Here is a 16860-nt window from a genome sequence, read left to right on the forward strand (position 1 = left end):
AAATTGAATGCTGATCATTATAGGACAATTTCATAAGATGTGCAAAAGCATCTTTTTTTTTTTTACTGTGAAAAAGCTTCATAGTATTTTTGTGCCAACTGAGTTGTGCCCACCTGTTGTGCCCATGACAGGTTGCCCAAGTGGAGAAGTTCAGTGAGAGCAGTGGTCTGGGAATCAGTCTGGATGCCAACAGCGGGCACCACTACATCCGCTCCGTCCTGCCGGAGGGGCCAGTGGGACGCTGTGGGAAACTCTTCAGTGGGGACGAACTGCTCGAAGTAAGGGACACCGCCAATAGTGAGAACATGATGAACAACCGTTAGCCTGGAACTTACTTAGTGCACAAATTCTTCAACCACTGATATCAAATTGGAAAGTGCCTAAATTCCTTGGATATATGTAGAGTTTACCGTGAATAGGATCTCTGCGAGCGTGGGAACATTGCCTTTAAAAACAGCAATGCCCTATAACCTTTAATCGGATTGAATCCTGGCATGAGTGACTCAAGATAAGTGTTGACCATTGGAGGTGTGTGCCCACCCCTCTCAGGTTAATGGAATATCCCTGATTGGTGAGACCCACAAGGAAGTGGTGAGCATTCTGAAGGAGCTGCCTGTCTGTGTCTACATGGCCTGCTGTAGGCCCGCCCCTCTCCTGAAGAGTGACAGGGATTCTGGCCAACTGGGGTTGGATGAATTTGCTACTGAACCTATAATGAAGGTACTTCCCCACTCTGCTTTGATGTTCTTGATCATAAGTTGTTAGTGAAAAAACTCACCTGCTATGGATTTACATTATTTGCCATCGCATGGTTGGAGAGTTATTTATCCAGTAGAACCCAGAGAGTGTTCTTCAATGGAAGCTTTTCTAACATCAGATATGTACAGTGTGATGTCCCTCAGGGCAGTTGCCTTGGGCCTTTCACTCTTTTATATTTTTACAAATAATTTGCCACTGGTCTTACATGAAGCTGGAATTAATATGTATGCTTATGATTCCACACTCTACATGACAGCACCCAAAGGGAGTGAGCTCACTGACATTCTAAATAGGAAGTTATGGTCAGTATCAGAATGGGTCATTAATAGCAAACTGGTCTTAATTACATCTAAAACTAAAAGCATTGTATATGGTTCAAAACTTTCTCTACGACCTAAACCTCAACTGGAGTTGTGCATAAAGGGTGTGACCATTGAGCAAGTTGAGGAAGCTACACTCCTAGGTATAACATTGAATGGTCAATTATCATGGTCAAGTCATTTTACTTTACTGTACTAGTTATTCAGGCTCTGGTCTTGTCCCATCTTGATTACTGTCCAGTAATATAGTAAAGTGCAGCAAAGAAAGACCTAGCAAAGCTGTAGCTGGCTCCAAGCAGAGCAGCACGCTTTCCCCTTAACTGCTCATACAGAACTAACAATAACAACATACATGGCAGTCTTTCCTGGTTGAGTGTTGACGAGAGATTAACTGCAGACAATTCCAGATTGTTTGCATAATCAAATAACCTACAGCTCAGACACCCATACAGTTGAAGTCGGAAATTTACATACACTTAGGTTGGAGTCATTTGAAACTTGTTTTTCAACCTCTCAACAAAACTATAGTTTGCAACTGCACATGGGGACAAAAATTTTACTTTTTGGAGAAATGTCCTCTGGTCTGATAAAACAAAAATATAACTGTTTAGCCATAATGACCATCGTTATGTTTGGAGGAAAAAGGGGGAAGCCTGCAATCCCAACTGTGAAGCACGGGGGTGGCAGCATCATTTTGTGGGGGTGCTTTGCTGCAGAAGGGACTGATGCACTTCACAAAATAGATGGCATCACGAGGAAGGAAGATTATGTGGATATATTGAAGCAACATATCAAGACATCATCAGGAAGTTAAAGCTTGGTCGCAAATGGGTCTTCTAAATGGACAATGTCCCCAAGCATACTTCCAAACTTATGGCTTAAGGACAACAAAGTCAAGGAATTGGAGTGGCCATCACAAAGCCCTGACCTCAATCGCATAGAAAATGTGTGGGCAGAACTGAAAAAGCGTGTGCTAGCAAGGAGGCCTACAAACCTGACTCAGTTACACCAGCTCTGTCAGGAGGAATGGGCCAAAATTCACCCAACTTATTGTGGGAAGCTTGTGGAAGGCTACCTGAAATGTTTGACCCAAGTTAAACAATTTAAAGGCAATGCTACCAAAATACTAATTTGAGTGTATGTAAACTTCTGACCCACTGGGAATGTGATGAAAGAAATAAAAGCTGAAATCTTTCTCTCTACTATTAATCTGTCATTTCACATTCTTAAAATAAATTGGTGATCCTAACTGACCGAAGACAGGGATTTTTTACTAGGATTAAATGCCAGGAATGGTGAAAAACTGAGTTTAAATGTATTTGGCTGGGCCTCCCGGGTGGTGCAGTGGTCTAAGGCACTGCAGTGTTAGCTGTGCCACCAGAGACTCTGGGTTCGAGCTCAGGCTCTGTCGCAGCCGGCCGCGACCGGGAGGCCCATGGTAAAAAAGAAAAGCCATATGACTCCTGAAAAGCCATATGACTCCTGAAAAGGGAATCAAATGGCTACCCGGACTATTTGCATTCACCCCCCAGCCGCGTTTTCACGCTGCTGCTCCTCTTGGTTTATTATCTATGCACAGTCACTTTACCTCTACCTCAATGTACATATTACCTCAATTACCTCAACTAACCTTTGCCCCCACACATTGACTCTGTACCGGCACCCCCTGTATATAGCCTCGCTACTGTCATGTTATTGTTGCTCTTTAATTACTTATTTTTTGTATATTTATTTTCTACGTTCAATTTATTTGAGTAAATACTTTCTTAGCACTTATTTTTCTTAAAACTGCATTGTTGGTTAATAGCTTGTAAGTAAGCATTTCACTGTAAGGTCTACTACACCTGTTGTATTTGGCGCATGTGACAAATACAATTTGATTTGACACTTTAAACCCCCTATGCAGCTTTGAGACCATTCATTCAAAGTCATTGAGATCTCTTCTTCTAGCCAAGGTAGCCAAAATAATGGGCAACTGGGCATTTGTATATATGACCCTGATCCTGATGGGATGTTTTAATTGCTCAGTTAAATCAGGAACCACACTTGTGTGGAAGCACCTGCTTTAAATATACTTTCTATCCCTCATTTACTCAGGTGTTTTCTTTGTTTATGTTTTCTTTATTTTAGATGCTGTTGACATTACCATTATTACATACTGTATTTTTTAAACTGTCAGTGTTCCAGTAACTGTCATAGCATAGTCAATGCTTACTAGCCTAAACATAATGCAATATAAAATGCATGTTTGGGGTCAATACAGATTTCAATTCAGTCATATATTTTGTTCATTTTAGCAAGTGAAATGTTTAGGAAGTGATTTGAAAACTGAAGATAAAGCCAGAAAGTCCTTCACAAAATGGTAGGTGTTGGACATACAGTAGCATACAGTAAACACTTTTTTTCCCCCCACCCCTTGATATTGAATGGCTGTTTTGGGAATCGACATCAGTAAGTCCTCCTACTTCACTCCTCCACCCTCATCCATTAGTTTAACACAGTCTGTCCAATGCTCTGCCGGGCCTCCAGATTGGCAATGATGACGGATTAAGATTTAGGATTAGGGAGGACGCTGACTCTTTATTAACACCAATCCATGTAAAGTAATATCTCCGGTACTGTGACAATACATGAGATAAGGCAATTAGTAGCCAGGGACACAAAGGAAACCTGCATTTGAATTCTCCTCAGCTCATCAGATGCCTCAGTTCAGGGGAAAAAAATAAAACATACAGCACTTCTGCTTAGCATCCAAAGATTCCCTTTAATGTGCTGCCAAAGATCTTATGAAAAGGTACTCGTGGAATACCAGCAGCCTATGGGCTCGGAGTTGGTGAGGAATGCGTGCACTGGGATGATATCGAGGGTTTATCTCTGCAGATACAGGGAGACCTCGGCAGTTTCCTGGTTTTCGAAGGTTCCGAGGGGGTGGCGACGAGGGAAAATGTAACGGATGAGACACTCGGAGCTCCTTTGGCCATGTGGGAGACAGAGATACAGGACATTGAGCTGGAGAAGGGTGAGAGCGGACTGGGATTCAGCATCTTGGACTACCAGGTGAGATTTCTGATTTGGAATTCTGGGAATGATTATCATAGGAATGATACGCTTTTGTTGTGGGTCGTTCCTGTCTTCTTACTTTGGGAGGAAGTGGTCACGTGAGCTTTAGGGCCGTTGCCCACCTGGAAATGAAGTTCAACAAATAGCATAAGTGACTAAATATACTGCAGTGCGCTGTTTTTTTCCATGTAGATTGAAACTAAGTTGCTTACTCTTGTTTTTGTTAAAAGTAATAACTTGTGATTTACAGAACATTCAGAATAAACAAATCCTCCAAATAAAAGTGAATGATACATTTTCATCCTTGTTGGTATAATGGATTATCTGTTGAGTGCATCCATTGACATCACTGACACAGATCTTGTCGTAGGACCCAATGGATCCTGCCAAGACTGTGATTGTGATTCGCTCTCTGGTGTCTGAAGGAGTGGCAGAACAGGATGGCAGGCTATTGCCAGGTGACCGGCTCATGTTCGTCAACAGCACCAACCTGGACAACGCCAGTCTGGAGGACGCTGTCCAGGCATTGAAGGGGGCTAACATCGGCACGGTCCACATTGGGGTGGCCAAACCACTACCTGTAAGGAAACCCTATTGTGAGGTCTGTCCTATGGAGAGACTAGTGAGGTGTGTGTGTGTGTGCGTGCGTCCGTGTTTTATATGTACAGTGAGCTCCAGAAGTATTGGGACAGTGACCGTTCTTGTTTTGGCTATGTATTTGAAATGATGCAATGACTACGAGGTTAAAGTGCAGACTGTCAGATTTAATTTTTCCATATCATGTGTACCGTTTAAAATTACATCACTTTTTGTACATAGTCCCTTCATTTTAGGGGACCGAAAGTCATTATTGCGTGCCAGGAATGTGGGACCAAATACTACACTTCTTGACTACTTTAATACACACAAGTGAATTAGTCCCAATACTTTTGGTCCCCTAAAATGGGGGGAACATGTACACAAAGTGCTGTAGTTTCTAAACCGTTCACCTGATATGGATGAAAATACCCTCAAATTAAAGTTGACAGTCTGCACTTTAACCTCATAGACTTTGTATCATTTCAAATCCAAAGTGCTGGAGTACAGCGTCACAACAACAAAACATGTCACTGTCCCAATACTTTTGGAGCTCACTGTATATGAGCGTTTGTGTGTGTGTGTGGGCACTCAGCATTTGTGTGCGTTTTCTCTCCGGTGTGTGGCCACCCAATAATGAGGGCTCATCTTACAGATGTCTTGAATTTTTCATGCTGAGACAGTAGAGTTAGGCTACATGCTAATGCTGACATATTCACCTCTAAGCTCCCTGGCAACAGCATAGGGCAGCACAAATATCTCTGCCTTTTGTGTCATATTGCTTTATTATTGCATTTTGAGCCACCTTGGAGTCCGTGTACATAAATGCATTGAGGCAGCTGTCAAAATAAGGGTTTTCCCACAAACATATTCACCACCTGAGGGATTGCTTGTCTAGTCTTTCTGTGAAAATTGGTTGCATTCTTTCAGCTTCAGAGTTATATTTCTCTATTGGGCTTGCCATTAGATTATGATGAGAACATACAGTAAGTTCTGGCTCTGATGTCAAGGTTGTTGCATGTCCAGTGGATTACGTTGTTTTTGTGAAGCCTCTGGAGTTATCGAGCTTTCCTGCAGCTCCTGGAATGTGTTATTTTTTTTTTTGAGGGAGGGGGGGTGTTATTTTTGTTGTATTGCTTCTCAAAATTGAGTTTGACTGGTATAAGCCTCTAATAGCTTCTCCAATCTTTCTCTCTTTTCTCTATATCTCTCGCTCGCCGGGCATTGCGCTAGATACAATCAAGATTAAACAGCCCATTTAAAGCAATCTGTGGCAAAACTCCAAGAAATTATCTCGTTTGAAGTCCTTTGGAAATCAAATAACCAAGTACAACTTGTCACCAAACTATTACAAAAGTAGAGACCAAACCATGGAGACCAAATCAAGCCAATAAAACTCACACTCCTTTCGCTACTAACAACCTCAACAAAACATTTTAACAACTCCAATCAAATTTGGCTTGGAATTTGTAGACAATGATTGGAATTTCCTATGTGTTTGGATATTTTCCATTTACAGCCCTGTCTCCACAGCCATACAATGAAGAGGGCACTCCGTCGTCATTCTCGGGAATCTGTTCTTTTATATTCAATGCTCTGCTGGTTAAAGAGAGAGAGGAGGAGCCAGCAGAGGGCCACCGTTTCTGGGCAGAGCCTGCATTGGTTAGTTGCCGTTGGGGACAAGTCAAACGAATCAATGAAATTGAGGGACAAGGAAAAAACCAACCAATCAAAATTAGACACATGGTAACCATTGTGACTTCTAAAATGCGTCCTTTAAAATATTCTATCAAGGGAATTTAATTTAATTTGTAACTCTAATCAAATTTGAGCAACAAAAAACAATATATCCTTTTGAAATGGCTCTGATGGCACCCACACAGCTATCTGTGATTGGATAGCTCATCCATGGCATAGAGAGACATATTCCCCATCCAATTCACTACATTGACATTCTTTAATGCAGATTGACTCCAATGAGGTAGACCTGACCGACGAGAGGGTGTTGGCGCATCGCTTCTCTGGCGAGGAGGATGACACCTTCCAGGCATCCATGATTGCCCTCCATGGCAGCAACTGCAGCGCTGACCTGTCCTACCAGATGATCTTGCAGTCCTCCACACCCAAGGTAGGCCAACAAACTTGCACTGTGGCTAGCTAAGTCAATTTTAAAGCCATTACAGTCAGCAATTTTAGAAAGCTTGTTTCAAAGCAAAAGCAGTATCGGTATGGTCATGTCATTTATTTGAATTTCATTGGAGCAATTGGAAGCTGCTGCCTTTTTCACTAAGAAAACTCACGTAATCAAAATAAGTTAGCACAGTACTTCTAATGTACTTCTATCTATAGTTGTTTACCTTCTTCAAAATGGCGGCTATATTGAAGTGATACAAAGTTTATTTGGTTGTTAACCCCTTTGCATGTACTGTATGTTGCCTGTTTTTGTTGTTGAGCTTTGTCATGGAGTACTGGCCCCAGACTCCTTATGGATGAATGGTTGAGTGTTTTTTAGATTAGTATCTACCTATATACTGCACTGAACCGTAACAAGATATGACTACCCTATTAGAATTAAATGGTCTGTTGCGTGCTTCAGTCCTGCTCTCAGCATTTCTGCTTGTTACAGTTCTTCCAAATAGTTTGTTCTCCCAGGGATTTCTTTTTCCAAGTTTTATATTGCCATCTCAGATGCTTAAGGAATCGCTGAAGAGATTCATTGCAGCACAGTCCGGGCCTCATGAAATATATCTAGGATGATAATAAAGAGATATTTGGTGCATCGCACACTCTAAAACAGGATCATCTGTAATTATCGCTATTCCCCATCTGTCACTGATGGCTTTTCAATGGCTCATTACGAGGAGTGCAGAACGGCGACCGAGGTAGACGAAAACCCCCCAGTTGGGTGATTGTGAAACTAACGAGGTGTAACCTCCATTTTGGCTCGTCTGGTTTGTTTTACCTACATAGCGGAGTGCTCGTCTGGACTTGTTGACCGAACATCCCTTCGTGACGTTGTCCTGCCTCGCAGACGACACTGAACCCTTTTCCCCGGAGGAGAAGCCCATCGCTTTCCCCCTGCCCAGGAGTATTGGAAGTCACACCCTAATGATTGACAACAACACACTAGCTATCTCCGATCAGTACCTGGCGCATCAATTAACCCAATTGGAGCCGTCAGATCTGTCGAACTCGTGCAGTCCGTACACTGACCCCGAGCCCGGTTTGAATGATTTGGGGGAGCCAATGCAGTCTCTTCGTTTTCCGGTGGAGCCCACCATGGCCGTTGCAGACATAGGGGAGATGGAATGCTTAATGAAGGTAAACCAGCCTTCATCTAAAGAGCTGTGCCATCTGTCGGTTTGCCATCAAATGTCATTAAGTGTGCCTCATAATCAAACAATCATGTGTAAATTGGTCATCAGGAACTTGAAATGCAACAAGTTACGTTTAACAAATGTTGAAATGCTGTACGACTCTTCACAGGCCAATGTGAAATTAATTGGATTTACGAGAATAATGGCTAGTATGTTTTGTCTAACCAGTTTTAAACATTCAACTTTTTACTAGAATTGAATTTCTAGGTATTACATGCCGAAGGTAATGGCATAACAGAAAAAAAATTCAGATAAATCCCTTCCTTACCTTGTATGTTTGATTCCCTGGCCTTTACTAATCGTTCCCACGTAACCTCCCTGGTAGTTTAGATTAGCTCTATTTCATTCTGTCACAATTATTTTATTTACATTTTGTACCAAAACTTCCTCCATAGAAAATATTTTATAATTTAAACTCAATGTCATTCTGTCACCATTTGGATTTTGTACCATTAGAAAATATAAAGAAATGTGATTAATGAATACTTTTTATTGAATCGTCATTCTCAAGGGGGATGAGCCATCTGTAAAGCAGTCCAAAGAGGAAGGGGACAAGATTAGAACCACTGGGAGTAATTTTGAAAGGACAATCACTGTTGTCAAGGGCAACTCCAGTCTCGGTTTGTATTAATACTTTGGCAATATGCTGTATATTCCTATATTTCTTTTTCTAAATGTCAGCCTTGATGAGAAATTGCTGTTAAGAGAACAGCGTTCACTTTTTAATAAATCATTCCTCTTTACAACAAAAATTTTTATGTAAATAATGCAATATCTGTTGCATTATGGTCTTTCTGTCTGTTAAGGTTGTTGGATATTAACTATGATATTATCTATGTGGATCTCCAGCGCATCAACATTATTAACACATGATTAAAGATTGAACACATTGCACATAAATGTGGGGGAATGTATTACGTATAGGTTCCAGGTCTTTGAGAATGTTGTCTTTGTGTCTACCTTACAGGAATGACGGTGAGCGCCGTCAAGGATGGCTTGGGGATGCACATCCGCAGCATCATCCACGGAGGCTCCATCAGCCGAGACGGCCGTCTGGGGGTGGGGGACCTCATCCTGGCCATCAACGGCGAGCCCACGGCCAACCTGACCAATACACAGGCCCGCGCCATGCTCCGGAGACACTCCCTCATCGGGCCAGACATGGGGTAAGGACCCGGGCTATGCACTATGTTCAGTGTTTTGGAACCTTGTCCTTGGAAACCTGTTATATATGGTTTCACTATAGGCCTTTGTTAAAATATCCCAACTACAGCATATACAGTTGAAGTCAGAAATGTACATACACTTACACTCGTTTTTCAACCTCTCCACAAATTTCTTGTTAAAAAGTCACAGTTTTGGCAAGTCGGTTAGGACTTCTACTTTGTGCATGACACAAGTAATTTTACCAACAATTGTTTACAGGCAGATTATTTCACTTATAATTCACTGTATCACAATTCCAGTGGGTCAGTAGTTTACATACACTAAGTTGACTGTGCCTTTAAACAGCTCGGAAAATTCCAGAAAATGATGTCATGGCTTTAGAAGCTTCTGATAGGCTAATTGACATAATATGAGTCAATTGGAGGTGTACCTGTGAATGTATCTCAAGGCCTACCTTCAAACTCAGTGCCTCTTTGCTTGACAAAAATATAAAGAAATTAGCCAAGACATCAGAAAAAATTATTGTAGACCTCCACAAGTCTGGTTCATCCTTGGGAGCAATTTCCAAACGCCTGAAGGTACCACGTTCATCTGTACAAACAATAGTACGCAAGTATAAACACCATGGGACCACACAGCCGTCATACCACTCAGGAAGGAGATGCGTTCGTTCTGGTGAAAAGTGCAAATCAATCCCAGAACAACTGCAAAGGACCTTGTGAAGATGTTGGAGGAAACGGGTACACAAGTATCTATATCCACAGTAAAACTAGTCCTCTAGCGACATAACCTGAAAGGCCACTCAGCAAGGAAGAAGTCATAAAAAAGCCAGACTACAGTTTGCAACTGCACATGGGAAAAAATATTGTACTTTTTGGAGAAATGTCCTCTGGTCTGATGAAACAAAAATAGAACTGTTTGGCCATAATGACCATCGTTATGTTTGCAGGCAAAAGGGGGGAGCTTGCAGGCCGAAGAACACCATCACAACCGTGAAGCACGGGGGTGGCAGCATCATGTTGTGGGGGTGCTTTGCTGCAGGAGGGATTGGTGCACTTCACAAAATAGATGTCATCATGAGGAAGGAGAATTATGTGGATATATTGAAGCAACATCTCAAGACATCAGTCAGGAAGTTAAAGCTTGGTTGCAAATGGGTCTTCCAAATGGACAATGTCCCCAAGCATAATTCCAAAGTTGTTACAAAATGGCTTAAGGACAACAAAGTCAAGGAATTGGAGTGGCCATCACAAAGCCCTGACCTCAATCCCATAGAAAATTTGTGGGCAGATCTGAAAACGTGTGTGCGAGCAAGGAGGCCTACAAACCTGACTCAGTTACACCAGCTCTGTCAGGAGGAATGGGCCATAAATTCACCCAACTTATTGTGGGAAGCTTGTAGAAGTCTACCCAAAATGTTTGTCCTAAGTTAAACAGTTTAAAGGCAATGCTACCAAAATACTAATTGGGTGTATGTAAACTTCTGACCCACTGGGAATGTGATGAAAGAAATAAAAGCTGAAATAAATCTTTCTCTCTACTATTATTCTGTCATTTCACATTCTTAAAATAAAGTGGTGATCCTAACTGACCAAAGACATGGATTTTTTACTAGGATTAAATGTCAGGAATTGTGAAAAACTGAATTTACATTTATTTGGCTAAGGTGTATGTAAACTTACGACTTCAACTGTACACACATGGCAGATTTCACCTCAAATGTATTATCTCTAGATTCCCTACACATGTACACACACTTTTTTTTATGTTACAATGTAAAAGTCAGAGGATTTTTACATAGACACACTATTATACAATCAGATAAATGGTGCCTGACATCACACTAAATGCCTCTCGATCAAATGTGGAATTTACATTTTTTGTTATGTAAATGATTTGGTGGCTTTTTCTACAGCCTATGTGTACAATTATGATCAAGTCAAGCATTGAGTTAAGCTTCGTAGTGTTTTGCATTTGAGTGAATTGTGCCAAATGATCCCATTAATGTAATTTGTTCTGCACCTCTCGTAGAAATATTATCTTCTCCTAGTACATCTCCCACACAACAGCTATCCAAAGCCATTCAAATACACATTTAATTGAACTGAATTGAGATGCATACCTCAGAAACAACACCTGACAATGAATGTGTAGTAAACATTATAATGCAGTAGAGTCGTTGAGGAGCTCAGTTTAATTTTAACAATGCACTTATTGTCGATAGTAGGAAAGGTCATTGTAATCCAGTGTTGTGAGTCATAGACCACCTTAATATCACTAAAAGTTGTGCAATGCAAAGCATGATAGAATGTTCATATGTAGGATCTTAATTTGAGCCAGTTTGCTACAGCAGGGAAATACTCCTGCAGCTACAGGAAATTAATTATTATGTGGATTGTAATTAATGGACATTTTTGCAGGGGTTGATACATTTCTCGTGAGGGAAAATCAACTCTGAAATTTCAAAGTTGAAATTGCAAACTTCAGAAACCCTTTTAAACCTCAAGTAAACTACAAGTTTGACATGTTCTGCCTTGCAGAAAAGTTCTCCTGCAACAGGGTGATCAAATTAAGATCCTACATCTGTATACAGTACCAGTAAAAAGTTTGGAGACACCTACTCATTCAAGGGGTTTTCTTTATTTTTTACTGTTTTCTACATTGTAGCATAATAGTGAAGACATCAAAACTATGAAATAACACATGGAATCATGTCGTAACCAAAAAAGTGTTAAACAAATCAATATACACTACCGTTCAAAAGTTTGGGGTCACTTAGAAATGTTCTTGTTTTTGAAAGAAAATCACATTTTTGTCCGTTTAAAATAACATAAAATTGATCAGAAATGCAGTGTAGACATTGTTAATGTTGTAAATGACTATTGTGGCTGGAAACGGCAGATTTCTTTTAATGGAGTATCTACATAGGCGTACAGAGGCCCATTAATCAGCAACCATCACTCCTGTGTTCCAATGGCATGTTAGCTAATCCAAGTTTATAATTTTAAAAGGCTAATTGATCATTAGAATACCCTTTTGCAATTATGTTAGCACAGCTGTAAACTTTTGTGCTTATTAAAGAAGCAATACAACTGGCCTTCTTTAGACTAGTTGAGTGTCTGGAGAATCATCGTTTGATTACAGACTCAAAATGGCCAGAAACAAAGACATTTCTTCTGAAACTCGTCAAGACTATTCTTGTTCTGAGAAATGAAGGCTATTCCATGCGAGAAATTTCCAAGAAACAGAAGATCTCGTACAATTCTGTGTACTACTTCCTTCACAGAACAGTGCAAACTGGCTCTAACCAGAATAGAAAGAGGGGTTGGAGGCCCCGGTGCACAACTGAGCAAGAGGACAAGTACATTGAAGTGTCTAGTTTGAGAAACAGACGCATCACAAGTCCTCAACTGGCAGCTTCATTAAATAGTACTCACAAAACACCAGTTTCAACGTCAACAGTGAAGAGGCGACTCCGGGATGCTGGCCTTCTAGGCAGAGTTGCAAAGTAAAAGCCATATCTCAGACTGGCCAATAAAAAGAAAAGATTAAGATGGGCAAAATAACACACACACTGGACAGATGAACTCTACCTAGAAGGCCAGCATCCCGGAGTCGCCTCTTCACCGTTGACGTTGAGACTGGTGTCTCAGCATATGTGAGAACTCCTTCAAGACTGTTGGAAAAGCATTCCAGGTGAAGCTGGTTGAGAGAATGCCGAGAGTGTGCAAAGCTGTCATCAAGGCAAAGAGTGGCTACTTTGAAGAATCTAAAATATGAAATATATTTTGATTTGTTTAAAACTTTTTTTGGTTACTACATGATTCTATATATGTTATTGCATAGTTGTGATGTCTTTACTATTATTCTACAATGTAGAAAATAGTAAAAATACAGAAAAAACAAATAAGTAGGTGAATAAGTAGGTGTGTCCAAACTTTGGTCTGGTACTGTACATTTAATATTTCTGACGAACACCAATTGAATTATGTAGGCTACATTAAGGTAGGATTTTCAGTACTATAGAAATGCTTTTGGACTACAGCATCTGGACTGTCCTAGCATAGATGCTCAATGGTGAAATTTGAACAACTCGCTAATGCCCTTCACTTTTCTAAATTGTATTTTCTCCATGTATTCGAGGGAAGCTACATTAAAGTGTGGGGCACCATTATTTTCATTATCTCAAGTCCTGCTTGCTCTACTCTAAACTTCTCAGTACAGTATGTTAGCCCATAAAATCCTCTTCACCTTCTAGATCTGCTTGTGCACCAGAGGACGATCTGTGCCCCTTTTATGTGTGAGTATTGCTAACTCCCACGCTGACGGGTGTGCAACCATAATCTGCCATTTTAATTTGTTTCCTCACTGTCCACTCTACCTCACCATTCTCATATGGGCCTCTTCGCCTGTCCATGGTTGGAAGTTTTATCCAGATCTAGAAGTTAAAACACATACAGTATATCAACCATACTGTATATCTACTTGCACAAACCTTATCTCAGCCATATATCTACCATACACAAACCTTAAATCAACCATACAGTATATCTACCATACACAAACCTTATATCTACCATACACAAACCTTAGTCTGACCAGTTAAATTTTTAAAAGGATCAAACTATTCAAATTCACTGTTACTTCTTACTCATTAATAATAGAAACTATTGTAAAATGATGTTGAAATCTGTGGCCATTAAAATTCTCCAGATCAGATAATCTTATTGGCGACATACAGCAAAGTGACTGAAGCTAATCACCGCTTTGCAGATAAAAAATAAATAAAATACATTATTTTTTATATTGTCAAATACCAACACGGATATATCTCCAAACCTTTTTCTTTGGTGTGGCAGCTAAGCTTCTATTGGTGTCCATGCGCACAGATAGTCAAGTTAACGCAGGCCTAACACACAGTCAACGTATCTGGATAAATCTCTCACTGGACTGGACTGCACCACTAACCATTAAAACGTCACCCTTAACACTCCATTGACCTTCTTTTCTGGGACTATGGGGCTTGCAGGTCCATTTGTGTGGCGATAACAATTCATTTGGCACTTTTTGAACTTTTGCTCTATCACACACTAATCCACTTGTTCCTCCCATCTGTTTTTGGACTGCTGTTTGAATGAACAGGGATTCAAGTACCTCAGTGTCTGCATGTCCTAATGTTGAAGTACGAATTAAGCCGTCGTTGTTAGATCTGTCATCTTCACTCAAATGTGTAAGTGTGTGTGCTTTAGAATCAACTCATCACGATGAATTACTTGAAACTGGGCCTACCAAAACAAATATGCTCTTTGCTACTTCCCTTTCGTTAAATTCTTAATATTTTGGAAAGTTGTTCTTCTATTCCTGTAAATTTGGTGTTCCGATTGATGTTCCCTTCAAACCTCCATGACATATTTTGGAAAGAATTCTGCCACTCAATTCGAGCCAACTTTATTGGCCCAGACAATTATGAACGACGGAAACATCTGTTTTGGATAGTTATGTGGGGACGTCTGCTACATTATTCATTGATGGCTCACCTTGGGCTCATGATCGGCAGAATGCATTGCCAGAGAAATGTAGAGTTAATTCCTTCCCCTCCTGCAATCTTGTGCCGCACAGTTAATTTGGACGGGGAGAAAAACAGGTGCGCTCCTGCATGTAGATTAGACGTCTATGAATAAATAAAAGTCCTTTTGTAAAAGTGCCCTTTCTGTCATACCAGGTGGCGTATGAATGCAGGCACTTCCACACTAATGCTTTGTTAAACGTTCATGTCATTCCTAATGATGAATATTGACATGCTTGCACACAAGGTTGAACTCTCGTGTCATATGTTTATGTGTAGGTTCTATATTTGGGGGTATTTGCAGTGATGATGACAAATCTTGGTCAGGTTGTTATCAGGAGTGTGCTGAGGCTCATTGGTGTGTGTGTGTGTCTGTGTGTGTTATCAGCATCACCTATGTTCCCATGGAGTATCTGGAGGAGTACAAGGCCAGCCTGGAGCAGCCTAAAGATGACATCTTCTCTGATGCTCCTCAGGGCCCAAAGTAAGCTCAAGCGTTATACAACTTTATAGAAGTAATACATTATAGAAAGGTATTTTCATGACGATGCCCTCACTAAACTCGTGCTTTTGATTTCAAGCATAGACTAACTTTCGCAATATTATTTTGTTGTACTCCAGACAGTACTAAAACAAGTCAATTACTGTCAGACCAGCTATGGTTTACAAAGGCGGCTGTTTTCTGTTTGTCTCTTTGCAGAAGAGAAATCCCAGAACTCCCAGAGAGGGAGGAAGGAGAGGGAGAGGAGAGCGAGCTACAGAGTGCCACCTTCAGTAACTGGAACCAGCCCAGGAAGTGAGTAGGAAGTTTGTCTTTGGCTTGGTCCAGAACATAGAGTTGGATAGAGGGTGACCTTTCCACAAAGCCTGTTTTAGCATGGGCAGCGCCATTGAAGGCTTTCACTATTTTAAAGTAGTCAACTGGATGTGACTTCCTAAGAGCTAATTTTAAGCATTTATCATGGCAAAGATAGGGGACATACCCTCTTTCCATCTCTAATGTTAAGGAAACAACATCTTATTAGGTAAATAAGCAATAAGCACGGATTTGGACATCAAGCCAAGGTTTATGGCATTAGTTATACCACTTTGGAACTGGGCTAGACCCTGCACACATATTACCCACTGTCTGTGTTCTGCTTTGTGATTGTAATATTGTTCAAAACCGGTGTCCTCACCTCCTGTCCTCGAGAGGTGCTCTGCACTGTCTGCTGATTCTAATCAGTGACTGATTTAGGCGAGGGAACGCAAGTGTGTGTGACACTCTCCGTCCAATCAATGACAATCAAGAGGAAATCAGCAAACACTGTGGCCCTCCAGGATTATTAATAGCTGTGGCTAATTCAATGGGCTGCAACATTTAGAATGTCACAAATAGAAATGGAGCCACCTGACACAGTTCCCTAATCTAAAAGACAGAGAATCATATCAGGTCTACCTAATTTACCGACCCAACACAATGCCCCGTTTATTTTATGCAACAGATAATCATTTACAATCTAAATGGTTCAACCTTCTGTAACGTTGCTCTCTCCCGAATTTGTATTCAATAGGTTCTTACACAAGCCATTTCCTTCCTTCAATGTCACATCTTATTTTTACTTTGTGTACAAATAAATCAAATTAGAACCCCAGAACAGGAGTTGGCCAGCTGTGTCCCAAGAAGTGGTACAATAAAGAACCCCCTTTTTAAAATATATTTTCTAATGCATGTCGTCTCTCAGGGTGGAGCTCAAAAAAGAAGCTGGCAAGTCCCTTGGCATCAGCATCGTGGGGGGCAGAGGAATGGGCAGTCGCCTCAGCAACGGCGAGGTGATGCGGGGCATCTTCATCAAACACATCCTGGAGGACAGCCCCGCCGGCCGCGACGGAACCCTGAAGACAGGAGACAGGGTTGTTGAGGTACACCCATCAATATTAGGGCTCCCGAGTGGCGCAGCAGTCTAAGGAACTGCATCTCAGTGCATGAGGCATCACTACAGTCCCTGGTTCGATTCCAGGCTGTATCACTTCTGTCCAGTAGAATGTATTTACT

The 16860-nt window shown here is 41.0% G+C and overlaps 1 protein-coding gene across 26 annotated transcripts in view; it reads left to right on the forward strand.

Moving 5' to 3' along the window:
• The window catches only part of LOC110531733 (multiple PDZ domain protein), a 62868-nt gene that overhangs the window by 23868 nt on the left and 22140 nt on the right, over positions 1-16860 (forward strand). For 10 of the 26 annotated variants that reach the window (XR_016483167.1, XM_036987557.2, XM_036987561.2 and 7 more), the window contains 12 exons: positions 132-278; positions 550-720; positions 3960-4136; positions 4510-4719; positions 6682-6843; positions 7686-8036; positions 8604-8712; positions 9060-9258; positions 13518-13559; positions 15214-15309; positions 15526-15621; positions 16550-16727. Coding sequence is in view for 25 of the 26 variants with exons in the window: in XM_036987557.2 (XP_036843452.2) it covers positions 132-278; positions 550-720; positions 3960-4136; positions 4510-4719; positions 6682-6843; positions 7686-8036; positions 8604-8712; positions 9060-9258; positions 13518-13559; positions 15214-15309; positions 15526-15621; positions 16550-16727 (1938 nt within the window). In the remaining variant the exon portion in view is untranslated. Of the gene's footprint in view, positions 1-131; positions 279-549; positions 721-3959; positions 4137-4509; positions 4720-6681; positions 6844-7685; positions 8037-8603; positions 8713-9059; positions 9259-10208; positions 10788-13517; positions 13560-15213; positions 15310-15525; positions 15622-16549; positions 16728-16860 lie in introns of those variants that run through there. The other 16 variants (XM_090183786.1, XM_090183789.1, XM_090183787.1 and 13 more) reach the window with 5 other exon arrangements.

The sequence above is a fragment of the Oncorhynchus mykiss genome, chromosome 9 (assembly GCF_057628025.1).
Source record: "Oncorhynchus mykiss isolate SJ-2025 chromosome 9, ASM5762802v1, whole genome shotgun sequence".
Taxonomy (NCBI): Eukaryota; Metazoa; Chordata; class Actinopteri; order Salmoniformes; family Salmonidae; genus Oncorhynchus; species Oncorhynchus mykiss.